The sequence below is a fragment of the Rutilus rutilus genome (genome assembly GCF_951802725.1).
Source record: "Rutilus rutilus genome assembly, chromosome: 1".
NCBI classification, from domain to species: domain Eukaryota; kingdom Metazoa; phylum Chordata; class Actinopteri; order Cypriniformes; family Leuciscidae; genus Rutilus; species Rutilus rutilus.
Window position 1 is genome coordinate 4,604,024 of NC_140209.1, and position 24,565 is coordinate 4,628,588.

Sequence of the window (24,565 nt, forward strand, 5' to 3'; positions counted from 1 at the left end):
AATTTACTTTATTACACTCCCTCTAACATAAGCACTGCACTCAACACAGTGTCACTGTTGTTGTTCATACTGTCACTATCCAAAAAATGTATGAATAATTAATAAACTGTGTGTGTGACTCTGCACAAGTAAATTCAGACAGAGAAAGATACATATTTTATATAGTAATGGACAAATGTCTGATCATGTCTTTTTATTATTGCAAATGAAAGGTTACAGACATCAACAGTGAGTAGCCTACAAAATAAATAAATAAATATTTGTATTTATAAAAATATTTTTATAAAATATACATTTAAATAAAAATATACAAATAAATATAAATATTTATTTGTATATTTACATTACAAATAAATATTTTTATTTCTAAAAGTATTTTATAAAATATACATTTTTTTATAAAAAAAAGATTTTTTTAAAATAAAATTAGGGGGGGGGAGGGGGGGTGCGTGGCTCTGAACACTGGTTCAGAATGAATGAATTTGTCTGCTATTTCTTTGCACAGTAGCTAGGTGTCACTAGTGAGCAATGCTGAATGAAGCTTCGAGTAATGAACCTTTAGCTGAAGCAATGGCCTGCGAGGTCTCAGTGGTTCAGGAAGCCTCATTTTGCCATCACTACCTGTCGCTTAATCAAACTGTATAAAGTGTGTGTGATGGTTGTGTAAATATGAGAAATACCGTGAACTGCTCTCCTCACCTCAGAAGACTCGACGGTGAAACTCTCAATGAGGGAAGAGAGACGGCGAGAGCGAGCGGTGACGTCATCGGCCTCCAAAGCACGCGGCCACGCGCGTACGGGACACCTCCGCAGCCAATCAGGGCCACGCAGATTCAGCTTTACTAGTAGCCTTCCATTATTATTATTACAGAACTGAAGTGACTCCAGTTACTAAAGGTGAAAGGAACTTTTTCAAGTGAAGCCCAAAATAGTCAGAATAAGCAGAGGAAGATCACCTCCACCCAGTCTGAAAAGTGTTTTGGCCTGTAAAGTCCGGCTCAGTTTATTCTGTAGCGTCCTAAGACAAATAGTAAAGGCATGTTGGTAGATTAGCACCTGTAGAATTTCCTTTTGTTGAAACCTCAAATAAAAGTAGAAAACTACTATTTTTGTTCAGATCCATGTTCGACTAGCGCATTTCCTTAGGCTACTAAAGAAAAAACACTGAAATAAAAATACTTCTACAGAAGACTGTATTCTCGTAAGTTTTACAAGCTACTAATTACATCTTCAACAGAGTAATAAGATTACTGTACTATTTTTAACTGCTGCACAATTTACATAAACATGAGAAAATACACACTGGTGTGAGAGAGTACATGTGGTTTGAGTGTGAGAAGACTTTTACTACAAGGATACATTTAAAACAGCATGAGATGATCCACACTGGAGAAAAACCATACAAGTGTTCACACTGTGACAAGAGATTCAGTCAGTCATCATCTCTGAAAACACATGAGAGGATCCACAGCAGAGAGAAGCCGCACACATGTGATCAGTGTGTAAAGAGTTTCTCTTTTAAAAGTGACCTGAAGCTACACCTGAAGATCCATGCAGTGGAGAAACCACATCACCTCAGTCTGAGATCACGGTAAGTAGTTCATCTTTATGTGCTGAGAAACAAAAGCTGCTTTTCCACCTATGGAAAAGGTTCCAGTTGTGTTTCCACTTGAGTCTGGTACGGCACGGCACAATTACAACCGTTCTCGGCCCTGAACTCTGGGCACACTTGGCTAACCGTGCCGAACCGTGATGGGTGAATGTGTTTACTAGTGGTGGAAATTTGGATTCTTTCCAGAGATTCGTTAATTTTCAATTCGTTCACCAAAATGATTCGTTCATTGATTTGTTCAGTGACAATTTCTTCATATTACATAAATACGCCAGCAGGGGGGCGAAAAAGAGTCTCTTATGTGTTGTCTTAAGTCAACCAACGTATTTACTTCTAACAAAAAAAAATTATTTGGCTTATTAAAATGTGTTTTTCATTTACTTATTAAATTAATAAAATATGTCAAAATCAGTGGTTCGGATGACCAAAGCACAATGATTTTCTTGCAGAATTAACATTTTAGTTGTTTGGTCAGACATTTACATGTTCATAAATGTTAAACGTTGAGTAATGTTCTATGTTAAATATGAATATAAACAATCGTATGTGCACAGTGTTTTGCATCCGCTTTCTGACGATTGCTGAATGAGACTGACTCGCATGCTAATGACCGACCTACCCGGTACTCGATGTAGGCCTGGAAAAGAAGGCAAGCTAGTTTGTTTAATTAGATTTAATTTTGTTCTGTGTAGGATTATGGGTTTATATGGGTGGTTATGGGAATAAATGAGAATACACGTGTATATGATTACATGTATGTATCTGAATACATATGTACTATTACTATTATTATTTCTATTACTATTATTTGGGGAGCAATGTATTCAATGTACTCTGGATCTGTCTATTTTGTATATCTATCTTGTATATGAATCCTCTTACTTATGCTTACTAATGTTGGTGTCTTGTAAGCCCATGCGGGCGGGGCGTAATCATACGCATGACACAATAATAAAACTTCATTCATTCATTCATTCATATGTTTTAGCAATACAAATCTAACATTTATAATGTGTTTAGAATTTTTTTTAGAATTGCCTTTACAGGGACTTTAAGTTCGCAGGCCAAGCTCAAATTAGGCTTTACGAGCCTACATCCCCACCAGACGCCTACGATCAATCAACAAGCGACGTCTCGTGGTTCCATCACAGAAAGCCACAAGATCACTTTCCAGATCATTCTTATTCACAGTTCCATGCTGGTGGAACACTCTCCCCACCCTCATCCGGAATGCTGAATCCCTGACAACATTCAAAAAACAGCTGAAAACCCATCTCTTCCATGAGCACCTAAACTCATAAAAAAATAAAAATAAAAAAATAAAAAAAAAACCTTTCCCTTAAAATCCCACTTATCATGCTTATGCTACTCTGAATAATGCCTGAACTTCGTATTCTGAACACTTCTTGCGTTGTTGTTGTCTTTTGCCTCTTCATGATGACTCGCTTAATTTAGTCCTGATTTGTAAGTCGCTTTGGATAAAAGCGTCTGCTAAATGACTAAATGTAAATGTAAATGTAAATGTAATTTGAGTTTGTCCTGTAAATTCAACACATCCTCATTTGAGCAGATTATTTCAGTTTGCAATGTGTATTATTTTCCTATTTAATCGTTCAGCTTTTCTGATAATTTTTATTAACTGCTGTGCACGATGAATCAGTCCGTTCGAGCCTTAGTGGAAGACCTTCGCCAGTGCCTTTCTCTCCTCCTCAGTCTTGCGAGCTCTCTTTGCGTTGTCCCTCCGGAGGTGTTCAACTATAAGATCGTCCATAAAAATATCAGCCTTGTCTGTTACATTAACATTTTGTTACGCCCCGTAGCTCGAAAGGGACGCAACAAAAAGTGGGACACACGAGAAAGCCAGATTTTGAAAATAAATTATTTATTAACAAAAGAAAAAACTATAAAAAAGAACTATGTAATGTAACAGTCAGGTGTCAGTAGTGTCATGTTAGATGAATGCATGGAAATGTAATGTGCTGTAGTGCAATGATGCGTGCAAAAAGAAAACATAACCAAACAAATATCCAAAAGCAATCAATTTGTAGTGAAGCCCTGTATCGAGGCGTGTATTGGTTTACTAGAGTCACGTGACAAACGAAGCCTCACTTTCTGTCCAGTCACGTGCGCGTTTCGCTTTGGGTGTCAGAAGGTTCGAACTTAAAATCGTATTTAACGAGTCATTGTTGCCTCAGTCTGGTTGATATTTACAATTATTGATATTGACATTTAATAACAGATGATCCTATCAGACAATGTCCTTATTCATTGTGTGTGTGTGTGTGTGTGTGTGTGTGTGTGTGTAGAAAGAGAGAGAGAGAGAGAGAGTAGGCCTACATTAAATCTTGTTGAATCATATAAGCTTATAAGCTATTATATTTTATTGTCACACTTTAATGGAAAAATAAATTTATTTAATGAACAAATCAAACACAAACATGTAAGGCTTTTATTTGTACACATAACATTGAAACTATGGAGTGTGTTGTGGTTGCTTCATCTGCCAGAGCTTCTAACACAGGCTTCTGGCTGCTTTATTTTAAATAAGCACCAGATGGCGCTGTTCTCGGCGCTGTTCTCGACACTCTCGAAGCTTTGAATCTTTTCCCGGAACAGTCAGGGGAAAGCCTCAGTGATTCATGAGGCTTCATTTCGCCATCCCTACGGGAACGCAAAGGGAAAGCAGCAGCCGCTCAAAACTCACACCGCGAGCCATCCACGCAGCTATAAATCACACAGTCATTACAACAAATCACATACCTGGGTACTAACTAAGCAGCCAACACACACACATAAGGTTACCTCAAAGCATATGAGACACGGGACTGCAAAAGAGGCATGTAACGTGAGAGCCGGAGCCTCCAACAGCCGCGAACTATCCCGAAGCTCAAAGCGGAAACGCTGCAGGAACAAGGGGCGGTCCCACGGGCAATGACGCGACACTCAAACGGCAGGCACACTCAATTCCCGACCTGCAATGAACAAATGTCATTTCACCACATCTCAATATACAGCTGTTTTTAAAAATAGAATAACTTTTGCCACTCAAGAATTGTCTAAGATCATTTTTGTAACTAGTTTTATCAGTTTTTCCACAATGTACAATAATTATACATTTGTCAATGAGATAAATTAACTGCCCTTAGGACCAAATGCTGAACTGTACACCTGTCACACTCTGAAATTTAACATTGGTTTGGGTAAGAGCTTATTAGAAAATAAATAACTCGAATTTCTATGTGCCAGTAGAGCATGATCTATGCTCTTGATACATTTTGTCTATCTTTTGGATTCATTTTTAATGTGTGATGAGAACTTTTAAAATATAAAAAAAAAAATGTGTGTGGTGAAGACACAGAGAAACTCATCACACTCATTAAACTCAATTCACAAAGTCATTAAACATAACCACACCTGTTTTTAGTGTAGTGCTGAGTTTGATGTAAACTGATTTGTCTCACAGATGAACGGTTGCAGAGCATACTGTAAATAACTGACACAACTGACGACAGAAAAGGTAGATCCGAGATCGGCCTGTAATTGACTAATTCTGAAGGATCAAGTTGCGTTTTTTTAACAAGCGGTTTAATCATAGCCAGCTTAAAAGTTTAAGCTGTACATATCCTAGTGACAAAGATGAATGAATGTTATTAAGAAGAGGATCTGTGACCTCTGAAAGCATCTCTTTCAGTAGCTTAGTCGGTATAGGGTCTAACATACATGTTGTAGATTTAGATGATTTAACGAGTTTAGTAAATTCTTCCTCTCCTATAGCAATAAATGAATACATTTTCCTCAAGGAGACTACAAGGCACTCCCTGATGCGATACTGTAGTAGACGGTTGCATAGTTATAATTTTCTCCCTGATATTATCAATCTTGTTAGTAAAGAAGTTCATAAAGTCATTACTGCTGTGCTGCTTGGAAACTTCTGGGATTGAGGATTTATTTTTCGTTAGTTTAGTCACTATTTCAAATAAACACCTATGGTTTTGTTTATTTTCTTCTAATAGGGTTGAAAAATATGCAGATCTAGCCTCTCTGTATGCAATCAAACTCTCTTTCCATGAAATGCGAAATACCTCTAGTTTTGTTTTCTTCCAGTTGCGCTCCATTTTTCTGCCTGCTCTCTTAAGAGCCAGAGTGTGCTCCAAATGCTCCAAAATGGTATCCAAATGCTACAAAATGCTATCCAAATGCTACAGCTACAAATGCTTTATTCTTGATTTATAAGTGTACATATAATGTGTTTAATAATTTTATTTTCATACTTTGTTAATGATCAATTTATCACTTCTAAATGAAGTATTGCATTATTTACAAACCAGTTATTTAGGAGTTGTTAGTTGTTCATAAGATCACTTAGAAAGTGTGAGCAAATGATTATTAAACTATTTAAATGTACATTCATACATCTTATTATTCAGACATATAGTAATAGTTACTTAATGTGTTAATAAATGCTTTATTAACATGCATTTCTACTGTAATTCAGGGTTCATTCAGGTAGTTATAAAGCATTTAGTAGTGGTCAGTTAACTATTTGTGTGAGCTCATCTAAAGTGAGGACTAGTTATGCCTTGTAAAGCTTTTATAAAGATGCAAAGGCTCATTTAAATATTTTGATGTTCTGTATCACTGTGTTGTGTTTGTTTCATTTTTTGGTTTAAAAGATAAATGAGCCTTTAAATCTCCTTTATAAATGCTTTACAAGTCCCCACTTTAGATGAGCTCACACAAATTAATTAACTAATTAATTAATAAATTAATAAAATAACTGAATTAACTACATTTACTTACACTTTATAAGTGATCTTATGAATCACTGACAGCTCCTGAATAACTGGTTTGTAAATAATGCAATACCTCATTTAGAAATGATAAATTGATCATTAATAAAGTATGAAAATACAATTATTAAATGCATGATAGATATGCTTTCAAATAAAATATAAAGCATTTATAGCTGTATTTATAAACTGCTTATTAATGTCTATTTAAGTTTTATAAATGATTAATTAACTGTTTACTAATGCTTAACTAATGATTAATAGTGTGCAGTTATTAAAGTGTTACCCCAACTCCTCCCCCTTTGCGTTTCAGACGAGGTTCATGTTTATAACAGTAATCTTGCGGGGTGGACTCATTTAAAGTAATATAATTGTCTGGTTTTAGCCAGGTTTCTGTCAAACACAGCACGTCGAGATTAAAGTCAGTAATCATATCATTAACAATAAGTGCTTTTGAAGTAAGGGATGGAATATTCAGCAACCCAAGCTTTATCATTTGTTCATCCGTATTATAACTGTTTTTTATTTGTTGAACATCAATAATATTTTTACCCTTGAATGGATTTAGGAGTTTTTTGTATGTCCTAATTCGGTGAACAGACACAGTCTCTATATGATGATAGCTAGGTGAAAGAGGCTCTATGTGATGGATCACCATTATACATTCAGGTAAAGTGCTGACTTATATATTTGAAATAATAAATACACAAAATAAAATATTGTGCCCTTACAATTACTGCTTTCCATTTTGTTGTGATTTGATATTGTTTTAAAAGGATGGAGTAATGCTTAGATGCCAGCACAGGCCTTGGTTGGGAGCTGAAGTATGGAATCAATATGGAATAGCAATATTATGGAGTACATAATAGCAGTGATATATGGGAGAAGTGCTTTTCATGTAATTGAGGTAGATGGTTATATAATTAAAGAGGAATACATGAATCAGTAATCAGTCCCCTGCCTAACTTTGATGTCAAGGATTTTCAGCGTTAATACACTGTATTTTCAGCATCATAATGTCACTCAAACTTCATTGTTCAGCATTTTCAGCACGGCGTTCGTGACTCGACTAGTCCAGACTGTTTTCCAAGATGGCTCCTGTCTGTATATGCATAATGTACTGTCTTTATAAAGTATCTTCTTATTAAACTGCCTGTACACTTACAAAGTTCTCAATGCTTCGGTTTGCATGTAGGGACCCTCATTATGCTACCGTGTTAGTGTGAGGCTATTTTGAGCCTTGTTAGTGGTATTAACTAGCGATTTACTTTTACTTAAAATATGCCGCATATATTAGCGTTATGAGCTAATCTGTTTTTAGAGATAAAACTCTTTATTATCGATTATCATGAAAACGCATCCCAGAGAACGATCGACTCGGTGACCACGTGTTAATTACCACTAGGTTGATTTTAAACCGGAATTGTCCTTTAAACAGTCATCTCTACATTACCAAATTTACCAAATAGCCTAGGCCTATTTCCTACATACAAAGTAAATCACACTGGGGAGAAAAAATGTTGCACTGCACTGGTTTAGCATGTATTTATATGATGGCAAATAATTGTGTAAAAAAAGTGCTTTATGTGCAGCCCAGAGACACATGATAACAAGATACAATAATATGTTTGATTTAAAGGCCATCATGTAGGTTGCCCTGTTTACAATGAGCCCAAAGTGTGTCAGACCACATCTGGTGATACGAAATAGTTCCACCATAAGGACAAATGTGCCATTTTTGACAATGGCAACATGTGATACCTTTCATTTGCAGGTACAGGATTGTTCCCAGTTCTGTGGCTGAGATGTACTTTTTACATAATGATGAATAAAAAGAGATGAAATGAAGCTCAGTTGGGAGATGTCAATTATGAAAGAGTTGTCTATTATCGATTGCTTAAAAGTACAGTATGTAATTTTTCGCCACTAGGGGTCGCTAACCTCTTTACAATAACAAAGGCGTAGTTTGATGACGCAACATTTGCTAAGAATTATGGATTTTGTCATCAAGCCGACCGATCTAATAATGTTTATGGATGACTGAATACATCAGTGTTTATACCATGACTGTGATATGAAGCAGGTCGGGATTGCTAAGAGACAGATATCAGCTCCACACGCGACGCAAGTCCTGCGGATATACCATAAAAGGAATATGGACATTTCATTCTACCGAACTACACGAGTGCAGAATTACTACTCACAGGTCAGTTTATTAGACAAATTAAACTTGTGAGGTAACGCAGCGCTGTTTCACTTGGTCTAACATTACACTATCACACTAAACTGCATTTGAATGTGTTGAAATTAATGTGTTAGTTTGTCTGTATGAGACTAGCAGTAAGCTAGATCAACATTAGAATAACATACAGATCATATACATGTAGGAGCGGTCGAAGTCTCAGACGTGGGGCTCTCGGCATCTCGCAAACACCGCGCTGATATTGATTCTCGTTTGAGAGAATCCCATCACATAGAGCCTCTTTCACCTAGCTATCATCATATAGAGACTGTGTCTGTTCCCCGAATTTGGAAATCCCGAAAACGTCCAAACCCATCTAAGGTTAAAAATGTAATTGATGTTCAACCAATAAAAAACAGTTATAATACGGATGAACAAATGATAAAGCTTGGGTTGCTGAATATTCGAGCTCTTACTTCAAAAACACTCGTTGTTAATGATATGATTACAGACTATAATCTAGATGTGCCGTGTTTGACAGAAACCTGGCTAAAACCATACAATTATATTACTTTAAATGAGTCCACCCCGCAAGATTACTGTTATAAACATGATCCTCGTCTGAAAGGCAAAGGGGGCTTGGGATTGTCATTTAAAGCAATACTAATAAATATGACCAGTGTTTTGCTCTTGGAACAATAGTGCTTGTGGTGCTCTTTATTTGTAAAAGTTTTATGATCATTTTCAGTTTCTGCGCATATAAAATTCAGGCTTTCCTGTAGCTCAAACATTAGAGCATTGGCACAAGCAATGCCAAGGTCACGGGTCCGATTCCCAGGGAAAGCAAGAACTGACAAAATGTAAAATGTGTACCTTGAATGCAATGTAAGTCGCTTTGGATAAAAGCGTCTGCCAAATGTAAAATGTTATTATTTTAATGATCTAACTACTTTAGAGTGATTAATGTAGTTATCATAAGATCAAACTTAATTTGGACATATTATGCCGCAATTACAGAAATTGCAATATTTTCTTTCAGTAGAGCAGTTTTACAGGCTTTTGTCACGTATCCTGACTCAAATAATGTGTTTCTAACAGCAAACACTCAGAATAAAGTGTGATGATCTGCTGATGATCCTGAATGGCTTGTTGAATGAGTGTTGATAGTCTGAGGCTCATCAATATTAACAGATCTGCTGAAAACACTCTTTATTTCATGACAATAGTTTCTGTTTTCACCTCATTTATTATGCTGATGTCTTCAGATCTATTAAAGTTCCACAGTCTAGCTTAAGTAAGTTCAGTGATGTTTCATTTTTGTTGTAAAAAAGTTTATTGATTTAGTTAATTTATATATATATATAGCCGCTCTGGAGAAAACCGTGATGTCATCGTCCAGCTTAGTTCAGTTCTCATATAATGGTGTCAATGTAGGCAGATCAAGATTATTGTTGAAAATGAAATTAAATGTTAAATTGAATGTCCCCAACTAAGCAAGCCAAAAGCCAATGGCAACAAAGGTGAAAAAAGGTGACAATGGCAAGGAACCGAAACTCCATCTTGTGTAACACATGGCACTAGAACAATTGATTCAGCAACTGAACGGTAATTTAACAGGTTTAATGTGTGAAAGTGGCCAGTGACTCCATATTGTGATTCCTGTGTGTCACAGTTTTAAGAAATACTGTGTTTTTGAAAAGAGGAAAATCATGTCAGGAGTAACAGTGTTGAGTAAAACATGTAGGACACAGTTAAAGCTAATAAAAATAGTTAACTTCAATCTAGTTAAAGCCGTGGCCACTCTACACTTTGAGCTTGTGAAGTTTCTATAGGAATACTTATATAAATCATAAACACCAGTGATAATGTAATGTAGACTTGAGACTCTATATCATAACTAAAAAGATGTTTGAGCCCTCTTTAATGTCCAGGTACAAGTCAATGCTTTTTCTTTGTTCAATGTGCACAGTTAATGGGTTGAAGCTCTTAATTCCCAGCTCTCAAAGTGCACCAGATTGATGCATTTAACCTTAAAATCGACTAAATGTTCTTGCGGGGGAGCATGTTCCCGAACCCCCCTAGAGGGACAGAGGTCCACCCAATATAGTTTTACAAAATCCTATGAGAAAGAACGATCATTTATGAACTGTACTCCCTCCAGCATAGTGCAACAAAGTCCTTTTAAGTCAGTAAAACTGTTAATGCCAAATTAAAACGGGGGTTCAACAGGACAATGTTATTATTAGATAATGTTAATAAAATGTTATATGTTTGATATTTTTGTGTCAGATGGTGAGAAATAACAGTATTGTCTTTCAGTAGAGCAGTTTTATAGGTTTTTGTCATGTATCCTGACTCAAATAATGTGTTTCTAACAGCAAACACTCAGAATAAAGTGAGATGATCTGCTGATGATCCTGAATGGCTTGTTGAATGAGTGTTGATAGTCTGAGGCTCATCAATATTAACAGATCTGCTGAAAACACTCTTTATTTCATGACAATAGTTCCTGTTTTCACCTCATTTATTATGCTGATGTCTTCAGATCTCCTGTAAATTGACACTTAAAGCTCATTTCATTGGTGTCAGCAGACTGAGGGGATTTGATGATTACTATATGCACCTTTATTTCTGAGTTTAACTGTTTTTCTTATCATTATTTGTATTTGGAAGAATTTACATTAAAATAATGTTTTTCTTTATTTCTGCATATTGTAGATTATTTGTATTGGTTATTGACTGGATTAAGTGAAATCTATGAGAATATGATCAAAGACATTATACTATTATATCTGACTCAGGGCAGGAGCATAAGAGAAGTAAAGCTTGCGACTGGAATGGATGGAAATGCTCACAGATGGTGAATTCCTTAGTCTCATGTTCACTGCTTAAAATAAAAGTATATGGAACGTTTTGATTACCTTTGAGGTGTATATACGTTCGATACTGGACTCGAGTTGCTTTGGCAAATGCACTCTGCTTTGTTAATTAAAATAAAAAATATTGGATATTAAAGTTTATTCTCTGGCATCAAAACCCCAAGAATTTTTAATGAAGTGACAGACTCCACAACAATAGTTGAATGAAGAAGGAGAATCATTTCAGGGTTCTGAGTTGAATGAGCATCAGTAACTTTATGATAGACAGAAAGACATGATGTACATGATTTTACAGATGTGACATGTAGTTAAAAAAAAACTCACTAACTGATTTTTGATTTGAAGCCCCTCCCACACAATCGCATCATCAGTGAAGCTCCTCCCACTGTAACTCATCATCAGTGAAGCTCCTCCCACTGTAATTCTCCTATAAATGCTGTAAATTCCCATCAGCTACAAGAGAAGACGAGCATCAGAGCATCAGGAAGAGCTGAAATCTGCAAAGACTGAGTTTATTAAAGAGGACAGAGAGAACATGAGTGATCCAGAACCCTGCAGAATGAAACACACTGAAGATCCTGAAGAACAAAGAGGTTGGTGTTTATTCTTCATTCATTCATGATGCTGAAGAACATTCATGTTAGAAACATTCAAGCTCTTCATCACATTTAGATAAACAGTTCAATTGGTCAGTAGAGGGAGGCTGGAGAAACTTTCACATTGATTGTCAACATAAGGTCAAATTATCTCCTTTAATTTACACTTATTTTATATCTGGTTCACTTTTTTTTTTGCTACTATTTTAGCAAAATTTCGGACATCTTCTAATGTAGTTTACAACATTGTGTTTATATACAGTGTATATTTACATTATTATTTTTATTATTTTTGAAGCAGTAAACAGCAAACTATCAAGTAAATGAACTTTCCAATGGCTGACAGGGTTGTAATCATAATTTGAGCAAAAGCCATTTTATAGTATTTTTTATTTTATACATTTTATAAAATATTTTATAAATATAATTTTGATTATATTTCTCATAAGTTATATAAGTTATTCATAATTATATAAATTATTCTTCTTACAGTAACTTTGGTAACAGAGTTGATGAATACAGTCAGTGCTACAGTTTGTGTAAAAACTGAGACAATGGATTGAGATTATTTTCTTGTCTTCCCATCATGCAGTAGAAAGAGCCCAGATGATGTCACTTCCTGTGTGTCACAGTTTTAAGAAATGCTCTGTTGTTAAAATCAGGAAAATCATGTCAGGAGTAACAGTGTAAGGCTGAAATAACCTCAGATACTTTGATCTCCTGAGATGGACAATACAAACACACACAGGCATTTGCAGTGTTGGGGGAAACTCATTACAAGTAACTTGAGTTAGGTAATCAGATTACTTTTCAAGTAACTAATAAAGTAACACATTACTTTTTCAATTTGCAACAAAATATTTAAGTTACTGTTTTCAAATTTTCGACTGACAGCTCTCCTGTCCCTATGTTTGAAGGAAAAATAAAGTGAGGAGGTCAAGGGCGTAGTTTGGGTTGAAGATTGGGGGGTTGAAGTGTGTTCCCGTTTAGTGGGGTCCCAGCGCATCTCGTGAGATTTATTTCTTTGTGCTTTTTTGTGGTATCATCCACACATGAATTTGAGATTTTTAAAAATTTAGATTTTTATAATTTTATAATTCACTATATTAAATTACACAAATATACGTTATATTACTTAATCTCACTTTGTTAACCAATGTCTTTGCTGCTGACCAAAATTGCTTTAGATTAGATTTAGAAATAAGAGTGTTGAACCTCCTTCTCCTGTATCCTATTGTTCTTTAATCCAGAAGGGCAGCAGCTGAAAGGTTTGTTTGAGCGGCGCCCTCTACTGTACATAAAGGAAATGCATATTTACTCCATTACAGTAATCTAGTCTAGAGGTCATGAAAGCATGAACTAACTTTTCTGCATCAGGAACAGAATTCCAGAGTTTAGCGACGTTTCTGAGGTGGAAAGATAAGTTGCTGTCTAATATAACGCCCAGGTCTTTAACTGTAGAGGATGGAGTTACAGGACATCCTTCCAAATGCTAATTGTATTCTACGAGATTCTGTGTACTTGGTCCAATAAGTAATACCTCTGTCTTAGCTGAATTTAATAGAATAAAATTACAGGTCATCCAATATTTTATATCTTTAACACGTTCTGTTAAGTTAGACAATTTAGAGAATTTATCTGGTCGTGAGGAAATATTTAACTGAGTATCATCGACATAACAGTGGAAAATTTCGTAATAATATTACCAGGTGGCAGCATATACATTGAAAATAGCAGAGGGCCGAACACAGAGCCTTGAGGCACTCCATAATTTACTGACATTATCTTAGATTCTTCCTCATTTAAGTACACAAAATGGTAACGGCCGGATAGATATGATCTAAACCACCGTAATGCCTGTCCTTGAATACCCAGTGTAATTTTGTAATCGATCTAAGAGTATTTTATGATCTATTCATAGATGCCACCTACGTCACTACAAATAGAACGCCGCCATATTTGCGACCGACTCGCCCGGTATGGCTGCCCAAACTGCCAATTTGAATGAGAGAGAGAGACAGAGATACCTGGAGAAAATTTCTATTTAGGCTCCTCCGATCCTTATTTGTTACCGCCAGTTTTCTTTAGTCCATTATTATCTGCCCCAGGCTTGCCCCAATTGGCCTTTCATGATATAGAAATACTTAAAGTCATAGAGCTTCATGGCGCGCGTTCATGAGAGTCGAGGCGATGTCATGAATGAATCTATGAATCTGCAGCTGTTCGGCTGGCATGAATGAATCTATCTAATCCGTCCATCAGCACAGCCAGAGACATCAGCCGAATATCATAAAAGACTGTCATATCTGTCCGAAAGAACAGATGTTCAATTACAGAGAGAAGGTTTAATACACACAAATATCGAAAGAATCTTTCGAGTCGAATCTTTTTGAATGATTCGGCTGCGATTAAAAGCTATCAAGAGGTAAGCTCACCAGTGATTATAATATAACGACTTAAATTGTAGTTTGTTCGTCACATAAAGCTATCATATGAATAAATAACGCTATTAATATAACGGACGAGTCGTATTAGATCACTTTTATGATACTTTAGTGATGTTTTTTTGTCTTTTATTATTATTATTTTTTGCGTGACAGCCCCCAGTAGGCTAATGTTACTCATTCACTTTCATTACATCGACAAGAAGAGTCTCCATTAGGCTACATATTCAAAAATGTCCCTTTGTCTTCCACGGAAAGTAAACTTCAGGATTTGCACATGAAGGCGAGTAAATGACGGCAGAATTATCATTTTGGGAAGAACTAACTTTAGTCCTTTAATATGCATTTCAAGGCTGAGATTATGCATCGTCTGCAGAGCTAACGTTAACGTTACTTACTCAAAATAACATCTAAAGCGCATGTGACGAAGACAATTTATGAACTTCATAAAAATATTTATTAGATTTAGGTAGGTATTAACTAACAGACAGACAGTTATATTCAAAACAACCCCAAATCTTACTAACTTACCATGATAAAATGCATTTAAACAGATCCAACAATAAAATGAAGACAAAACATTATCTGTCGATATCTGTCTAATGTTGGCCACTGAGAGTATAATGGAAATATAATTAACCACAAACCAACATGAGACTTCAAGTCTTTTAAATAAATTATTATCTTGGTATAGAATAAAATACCAGTTCAGGGTTCCTCTTTCGGCTGTTGTTGCAGCCAACTGCACAACATATTGCAGGCATTACTGAGATCGGTCGCAAAGATGGCGGCGCAAAGCTACAGTGACGTCACGTGAATCGAATGAATAGTGTCGAACGCAGCACAAAGATCAAGTAAAACTAGTATAGAGATATAGCCTTGGTCAGAAGCTAGAAGTAAGTCATTAGTAATTGGGACGTATAATTAATTTATAAATAGGCAAAAATACAAAATGTAAAAAGTGTTTACATCAGGGCTCTTTAACTTCAGACCTTTAACTTCATATTTCTCTCTTTGAATTGTTGGATTAGCTAAAAATGCTAGGGATGCACCGAAATGAAAATTCTTGGTCGAAGCCGAAAATAATGAAAGACTTGGCCGATGGCTGAATACCGAACAGGGTTTTTCACTTATATTAGGCCTATAACTAACTGCTGACGGAATGTAACGTTTGTATGCTTACAACAAAAAAGTGCATCTTTTGTTGTTTGATTAACATGAATATGACACAGACAGGTATTTAAGGCTGCTGTAATTTTAAGACCAAATGCTTGGATCTACCGGTAATACAGTATACTGACTAACTGACACATATCCAGTTTTCACCGATCTGTTAAGCCATAACCGACTGTATTTACGTGAGATACTCCACATGATGGGCAGTTTGACTGACACCTGTGTGTCAGTATTTCACCATTCAGGCACAAAGAAAAGTGAATTCGGGATCGCGCGCTGTCGCTTCTGGTGGGCGTCCTTCAGCCCGATACAACATTAGAGTTATTTTTCACAACTTACAGTGCATAATTTATAACTTGATACTCTTTTTGAAGATTCTTGTTAAACACACGCATCTCTGACTTGAGATTTCCGCGTTGACTTGAATTTCACTAAATAGTGCTGTAGCCTAAGTTTTTGCAGATGCACCCTTCGATAGTTCAGCAGAACAGTGTCTGCAAACGGCCATTTTTGTGTCTTTCTCTGAGACTCTAATATGCTTCCACACTGACGACATATTTGCTGGATTCACAATTCACTCACATTTGATTCACACTCACATTCTGTCTTTTCACTTATTCGACCGAACACCAAAAGTGCTGCTGTTGATATTTTCAGCCAAATAATTTCAGTGGCAAAACATTCAGTGCATCCTTAGAAAATGCAAACAAACTTTTTTCTTTCATTTCAGACCTGATGGAAGAGATCGAGGAGAGTGAAGAACTGAGTGAAGTGAAGGAGGAGAGTGAAGAACTGAGTGAAGTGAAGGAGGAGAGTGAAGAACTGAGTGAAGTGAAGGAGGAGAGTGAAGAACCGAGTGAAATGAAGGAGGAGAGTGAAGAACTGAGTGAAGTGAAGGAGGAGAGTGAAGAACTGAGTGAAGTGAAGGAGGAGAGTGAAGAACCGAGTGAAGTGAAGGAGGAGAGTGAAGAACTGAGTGAAGTGAAGGAGGAGAGTGAAGAACTGAGTAAAGTGAAGGAGGAGAGTGAAGAACTGAGTAAAGTGAAGGAGGAGAGTGAAGAACCAAGGGAAGTGAAGGAGGAGAGTGAAGAACTGAGTGAAGTGAAGGAGGAGAGTGAAGAACGGAGTAAAGTGAAGGAGGAGAGTGAAGAACTGAGTAAAGTGGAGGAGAGTGAAGAAGTGAAGGAGGAGAGTGAAGAACCAAGGGAAGTGAAGGAGGAGAGTGAAGAACCGAGGGAAGTGAAGGAGGAGAGTGAAGAGAGTGAAGAACCGAGTGAAGTGAAGGAGGAGAGTGAAGAACCGAGTGAAGAACCGAGTGAAGTGGAGGAGGAGAGTGAAGAACCGAGTGAAGTGGAGGAGGAGAGTGAAGAACCGAGTGAAGAACCGAGTGAAGTGGAGGAGGAGAGTGAAGAACTGAGTGAAGTGGAGGAGGAACATCATGTCAAACCTGGAGAAAAACCTTTGAGTCGCTCAAAGACTAAAAAGACATTTTTAAAGAAAAGAAGAGCCAAGAAATCTTTCACCTGCACTCAGTGTGGGAAGAGCTTCACAAGCAAATGTAGTCTTGAGATTCACATGAGAGTTCACACTGGAGAGAAGCCGTTCACATGTGATCAATGCGGGAAGAGTTTCACACAAAAACCTAATTTTAGTCGGCACATGATAATCCATACTGGAGAGAAACCACACACGTGTGATCAGTGTGGAAAGACATTCCCATACAAACAAAGTCTTCAGATTCACATGAGCATCCACACAGGAGATAAGCTGTTCTCATGTGATCAATGTGGAAAGAGTTTCACACACAAACCTAATCTTGATGTGCATAGGAGAGTTCACAGTGGAGTAAAGCCGTTCTCATGTGATCAGTGTGGCAAAACATTTATTTGGGCATCAGACCTGAAGAGACACCAGACAGTTCATATGAAGGAGAAGCCGCATTCATGTTCTGTGTGTGGAAAGGGTTTTTCATGGCTGCCAACTTTACATAGACATGAGAAAATTCACACTGGTGTGAGAGAGTACATGTGCTTTGAGTGTGAGAAGACTTTTGCTACAGGGATAGATTTAAAACGGCACCAGAGAATTCACACTGGAGAAAAACCTTACAAGTGTTCACATTGTGACAAGGGATTCAGTCAGTCTTCATCTCTGAAAACACATGAGATGATCCACACTGGAGAGAAGCCGCACACCTGTGATCAGTGTGGGAAGAGTTTCTCTATTAAAAGTGACATGAAGCGACACATGAAGATCCATGCAGTGAAGAAACCACATATGGAGTATTCAGTTTGATCAAACTCTTCAGCTGTGTTCCTGTAACTCTTCATCTCATCTCTCTCTGCTGTGATCATCAAATACCGCAGTGTGATGATAATCAACAGAAGAAGACAAACCAGCCCGAGACTCACGGTTATTAAAACCATCACCACACACCAGCTATAAGTGGAGATCATTGTTGCCAGACTTACATACATAATTTTGACCCTTTGTTCGATTTGTGATAAATAATGAAAAAAATCTCAGAATTGTGTGACACTTCAAATGATGGTGGTTGTAATCATAGGGCTTCTATACTCATTGATCTAGCTGTGGATTCTGTGACTACCGTGAGAAGAACCTGAACGTGGAGATACGCATGTCTTTAACCTCATCTCACGGTATGTCTTCTCGGCCAATCATCGTGGAGAATGACTTTCACATGAGCACAAGTTAATGTTCTTTTTGTGTATTGTATACAAAGTTGTGTATCATTAACATGTCATCTCTGTTTTGCAAGAAGAAGAAAAAAAAAAGAGTAAAGAGTTCTTTCTGCTTAGGCCAGTTTTTTCCAAGCCGAGGTTGATATTTTAGCAAAAAAGTCTTTTTCATGTCGTGTCAAAAAGTTGTTGGTCAATAAATAGCTGCATTCTGTACGTTTGACTTGTGTACGATAATTTTCTTCCATATATGATCATTTTGAGATTCTGGTACAATACTTTGACATTTCCAAATCTGGCAACACTGGTGGAGATAAAGTGATCTGACTGTGACTAACTTACACAGAAGAGATTTTGTTGCTCAGCACGTGGCAATTACACTGAACTAACACTGGATATCCAGTAGATCGCAATGTCACATCTTTGAGTGATCAACTAGAAAAGTAAGCTTTTAATATGGTTAATTAAGGTTAATACGAATCCATTTCAGTGTCAGATTATTTTTCCTAATTGTCTTTATCCTTGCTGTTTTATAAAGTGTGTGTGTTTCTAAAATCTGTGTGCTTTAGATGGGGTTTCATCTCCATGGAAGAGATGAGCTGGTCTGATAGCAGACTAGGGCTGTCATGATTCCTCGATTAAAGTGGAGTATTAGATTTGACAATAGTTCAACATCTTTAGTGCACAAATTTTCTCTGACAAGAATTTTTTTACGATATCTTTGGTTCACGTATAGGCAAAAACCCCCACCTCGCGACATTCCAGTGACACTCGCATCTCGGTCCAGGTGTACAGGTACCCCAAAGCAATCAATGACCAGTTCCAAGTCCAAATCACTTCCCGAAAGCCATGTCTCTGTAATTGCCAGTAAACACGCATCTCTAAATTCATGCTGGAAACGTACGTGGGCTTGCAGCTCATCAGTTTTATTTCGAAGTGACTGGGCATTTGATAGAATAATAGAAGGCAGGGGGATCCAGGAGAAAGATTGTTTTCTCAGTCTTTGGAGTACGCCACCTCGCTTACCTCACTTCCTGGTCTTGCGGAGTAGCTCACTGGTAAATTCCCCTTTTCCTTTTTCTCTCGATTGATCGGGGAAACAGTTGAGATTAGGGAAGATTAAATCCGAGGGAGGGTTGTTGACCTGAAAGTTGCTCCATTTTAAGAGAAAGTCCCTGCTGTATCGGATGTGCGTTGGGTTGGGCAACTCATTCAGAGTTTCCACAAGGTGGAACGCCATCCACAATAAAATCAAAGCGGTGCACTCCATGCTATTTGTTTCCCAACAAAACAGCGTAAGGAAAAAAAGTCAATAAATTCCTTCTCACTCTCTCAGGCCGTTCCTATTTAGTGCAAGAATAAACAAAACAATGAACAAACATAACATAAGACAAAAACGTGCCTCGCCCTGAGTACGCCCTGAGCTTCTGCAGTAATGCAGTCGATGTACTGGTCTGTCGTGGTGAAGAAAGAGCTGAGCTGCAAAGACGAAGCTCTCGATTTACCAGTCAATCTACGTTCCTACTCTCACCCATGGTCATTAGCTGTGGGTCATGACCGAAAGGACAAGATCCCGGATTCAGGCAGCCGAAATTAGCTTTCTCCGCAAGGTGGCTGGGCGATACCTTAGAGATAGGGTGAGAAGTAGAGCCGCTGCTCCTCCACATCGAGAGGGGCCAGCTGAGGTGGCTCAGGAATCTTTTCCGGATGCCTCCTGGATGCCTTCCCAGGAAGGTGTTCCGGGCATGTCCCGCTAGGAGGAGATCCCGGGGAAGACCTAGGACACGCTGGAGGGTAGGGCTGTCGTGATACACTAATCTCACGATACGATACATGATATTCAGCTCACGATACGATATATATCATGATATTCAGCCAACGATACGATTCGATACGATTCGAAATAATATGATACACTTACATCATTTTCTGAAAAAATTTAAAGGGGGCAGAGTGATTTTGGTGAGATCTTGTGAGTGTTCCATTTACTTGGGTTGAAATAATTGAACTGAAAACTAAAAACAGTAATTACAAAATATATGTCTCTGACTGGACAGAGAGTCTACAGCTTGCAGATGCTGGACAAAATGAATCAAATATGTGTTGAGAAAATTAGTTCCATTCATTGAAACACTGCAAACTGTAGCTTACAAGCCTTTGAAAAGTAAATAAAGTGCAGTATTGCAATTAACAATGGAGAGTTAAAAATTGCAGTAAGTGGCCTGTTCTGAACAGTTTCTTTGACAGATTTTTTAGCTTGACACTGAACATATGAGGTAGCCAGTCTAGCCACCATGTAAGTAAACATAGAGGCATGACTTCTCCAAAACATCCAATAATTCAAATCACTAAGAAGAACATTTAAACATTTAACTTAAAATGTACCCGTCTAAGCCGAGTAGTAAAAGGCCTGTAGGCCTACAAGTATGTGAGGTAGTAGTAGTAGTAGTAGCTTTATTGTCAGACTGTCAGACTGGTGGTACAAAGCGTCGAAGGCGAGGGATGGGGGTTGGGGGGGGTGATTGCATATCTGTATATATGTAAGAGTTCGTGTATGTGTAGGCCTGGAGAGTCGCTACGCCTGGCATCATAATCTAGGTGCCTCAGTCCGCAGGATGTCATAGCAATACACAGCAATTGCCATGGAGACAACCTTGATCAGGTCCCAGACAGAGTCAACAATCAGCAGGTGTCTGTGGGGAATGGGGGAAGGAACGCAAGAGCGTCTCGCTACAGTGCTCTTCTGGGGGAGTTGTTGTTCCAGCAGCAGCCTCGGCCAAGGCCAGTGCTGGTTGAGGGGGGCCGAAAGCAGATAAGATTGGGGTTGTTTGGTCTTGGGACGAGTAGCCGCATTCCAATTTACACAGCTCCTGTTATAAACTGTTAACGTTGTAGAATTTGCCTTTTAAACTTTGAGCAATGCATTAAGCAATGCGTTTCGGCCTGTGCTTACTCTCGCCAGGAGATGGCGGATAGGGTACAAGGCCAAAAGTTAAACCTAGCAGTACCATCACTGCCTTACCTCTGATGGCTGCATGCTCAGTCTTGCAGCCTCTACAATCAGTCCATCATAAACTTCCTGTCTTTCATTTTCAGTCAGGAAGGGAAGACTTTTGAATCTTGGATCCATCGCTGACCATGCATGAAGAGTTGCCTTGAGGTCAATGTACCTCTTCTGAAGATCCCCAGCCATGGCAGCCTTCATCTCTTTTATGACGGCAGATTCACCTTCGATCGGTTTCAGTCCGTTGATCAGTGTGTCCTGGAGGGGTGCGACGACTGACAGTGTGGGGTCTTCTCTTTGGACATGTACTGTGTAGCCTCCTTCATGGGCTTCGGCGCGATGACTACTTCTTCAGCTGTTGTCACATTTGACTCAGTCAGTGTGCACAGATCCTTCTCGGTCTTCCTGACTTCACTCGAGAGCAGGGCTGCGCAGATGGCCGGTTGTTGGTCCAGGAATCTTTCCAACATGTCATGCACACTATTCCACCTGTAGTTAAATAAAATAAATATGCTTTATTTACACTCATCTAAAGGATTATTAGGAACACCTGTTCAATTTTTCATTAATGAAATTATCTAATCAACCAATCACATGGCAGTTGCTTCAATGCATTTAGGGGTGTGGTCCTGGTCAAGACAATCTCCTGAACTCCAAACTGAATGTCAGAATGGGAAAGAAAGGTGATTTAAGCAGTTTTGAGCGTGGCATGGTTGTTGGTGCCAGACGGGCCGGTCTGAGTATTTCACAATCTGTTCAGTTACTGGGATTTTCACGCACAACCATTTCTAGGGTTTACAAAGAATGGTGTGAAAAGGGAAAAACATCCAGTATGCGGCAGTCCTGTGGGCGAAAATGCCTTGTTGATGATACAGGTCAGAGGAGAATGGGCCGACTGATTCAAGCTGATAGAAGAGCAACTTTGACTGAAAAAAACACTTGTTACAAATGAGGTATGCAGCAAAGCATTTGTGAAGCCACAACATGCACAACCTTAAGGCTACAAAAGCAGAAGACCCCACCAGGTACCACTCATCTCCACTACAAATTGGAAAAAGAGGCTACAATTTGCATGAGCTCGCCAAAATTGGACAGTTGAAGACTGGAAAAATGTTGCCTGGTCTGATGAGTCTCGATTTCTGTTGAGACATTCAGATGGTAGAGTCAGAATTTGGCGTAAACAGAATGAGAACATGGATCCATCATGCCTTGTTACCACTGTGCAGGCTGGTGGTGGTGGTGTAATGGTGTGGGGGATGTTTTCTTGGCACACTTTAGGCCCCTTAGTGCCAATTGGGCATCGTTTAAATGCCATGGCCTACCTGAGCATTGTTTCTGACCATGTCCATCCCTTTATGACCACCATGTACCCATCCTCTGATGGTTACTTCCAGCAGGATAATGCACCATGTCACAAAGCTTGAATCATTTCAAATTGGTTTCTTGAACATGACAATGAGTTCACTGTACTAAAATGGCCCGCACAGTCACCAGATCTCAACCCAATAGAGCATCTTTGGGATGTGGTGGAATGGGAGCTTCGTGCCCTTGATGTGCATCCCACAAATCTCCATCAGCTGCAAGATGCTATCCTATCAATATGCGCCAACATTTCTAAAGAATGCTTTCAGCACCTTGTTGAATCAATGCCACGTAGAATTAAGGCAGTTCTGAAGGCGAAAGGGGGTCAAACACAGTATTAGTATGGTGTTCCTAATAATCCTTTAGGTGAGTGTATAGACCTAATAGCGCCCTTCATACTTCACAACATGGATGCACAGAATGCTCACAGAATGATGCATTTTTTACATAAATGACAAAACAAATTAGTAATAAAAAAACTAAATAAACTATTGAAAAGTAACCACACACTAACCTGGTATCCACATCCGTCATCAGCTTGTGCTCTGGTAGTCGTAGAAGCCTCTGTTTCTCTTTCAGCATGTGGTTGGCTGTGGTGCTCCATCTGAAGAAATTCACAATGCGTCTTACCCTTCCCAGCAGGCGTGTGACTGTGCTGTGATTTTGAGGGCACGGTGTGCAGCCAGATTTAGTGTGTGAGCATAGCATTTGACATGAAGTGTGAATGCTGCCTTATCAGCTGTGATTGTCATATTTGACGCATTGTCAGTGATGATTACTGGATCCTTTTCTGTGAATTCCCACTCAGCGAGGGCCTTTCTCAGATGTTCTGCCAGGTTGTGTTTGGTGTGGCTCTCGGGCATTTCCCTGGTTTGTAAAACATACGTAACGAGCTCCCATTCCTCGATGATAAAGTGGGCCGTGATGGTGACATATGCTTTAGTTGTGCGCGAGGTCCAGCCGTCGCACGTGTGCCCTTGTCTGAGCATACAGCCTGGGAATACAAACCTTGGTGAGGTCTTCACAGGTTGGAATAGGATAGTGGGGCTTCATCGTGTTCACCATGCGCCTAAAGCCAGCGTTTTCTACCACCAAATATAGTCTCAAATCCTGACAAATAAAGTAGGCAATGGACTCTGTAATTTTCTGCGACCATGGTGAAGCAAATGGAAACTTGTGGGAACAACCGCCATCGATGTCCAGCATGGTTTGTTTTGGGTCACATGGCCGCAGCTACTTGGGGTCCTCCGTTTGCATTACCTTGTCCGGGTGGTGACGTTTTAGGTGGGCTCGTAGGTTGGTGGTATTTCCAGAGTATTGTGTCACACAGCTTGAAAACCGCAATGCTTTTCTCTAAGTCGTCGCTTTCCTTCTTCTTTTTAAACCCAAAGTGCTCCCTCACATCTGCTTTAAAGCATGAAGGTGCTGGATTTATATTCACCGCCATTTTCTTGAATCTCCTTGTTCTGACTCCGTAAACTGGAAGAGGTAGACGTCGGCGTCTGTGTAAATTTAGTATGAGTAACTTGCTCTACAGCGACACAAGCGGCTGGCTGACCAAATTGCTCTTCCTGCAATGCGAACGGGGGTAAACATGGTGGATTTGAATGGGACTCATGTATCGATACTCACGGCTTAAAAAACTATACTTTCTTGGGGAAAAAAATCGATTTATGTTGCAGAATCGATAAAATTGCTCAGCCTTACTGGAGGGACTATGTCTCCTGGCTTGCCTGGGAACGCCACGCTGTCCCCCCGGAAGAGCTGGAGGAAGTGTCTAGGGAGAGGGAAGTCTGGGCATCCCTGCTTAGACCAACCTAA

General features: G+C 38.7%; 1 protein-coding gene across 1 annotated transcript; it reads left to right on the forward strand.

Annotated features, from left to right (window-relative positions):
* Positions 1-669: 669 nt before the first annotated feature.
* Positions 670-21,002, forward strand: LOC311299339 (uncharacterized protein; the record flags this gene model as incomplete). Its single annotated transcript, XM_084422856.1, has 6 exons — positions 670-794; positions 1,526-1,591; positions 11,917-12,056; positions 16,410-17,961; positions 18,269-18,339; positions 20,941-21,002. The coding sequence occupies 6 exons, from the start codon at positions 670-672 to the stop codon at positions 21,000-21,002; spliced, it is 2,016 nt and encodes a 671-aa protein (XP_084278982.1).
* Between the last annotated feature and the right edge of the window lie 3,563 nt (positions 21,003-24,565).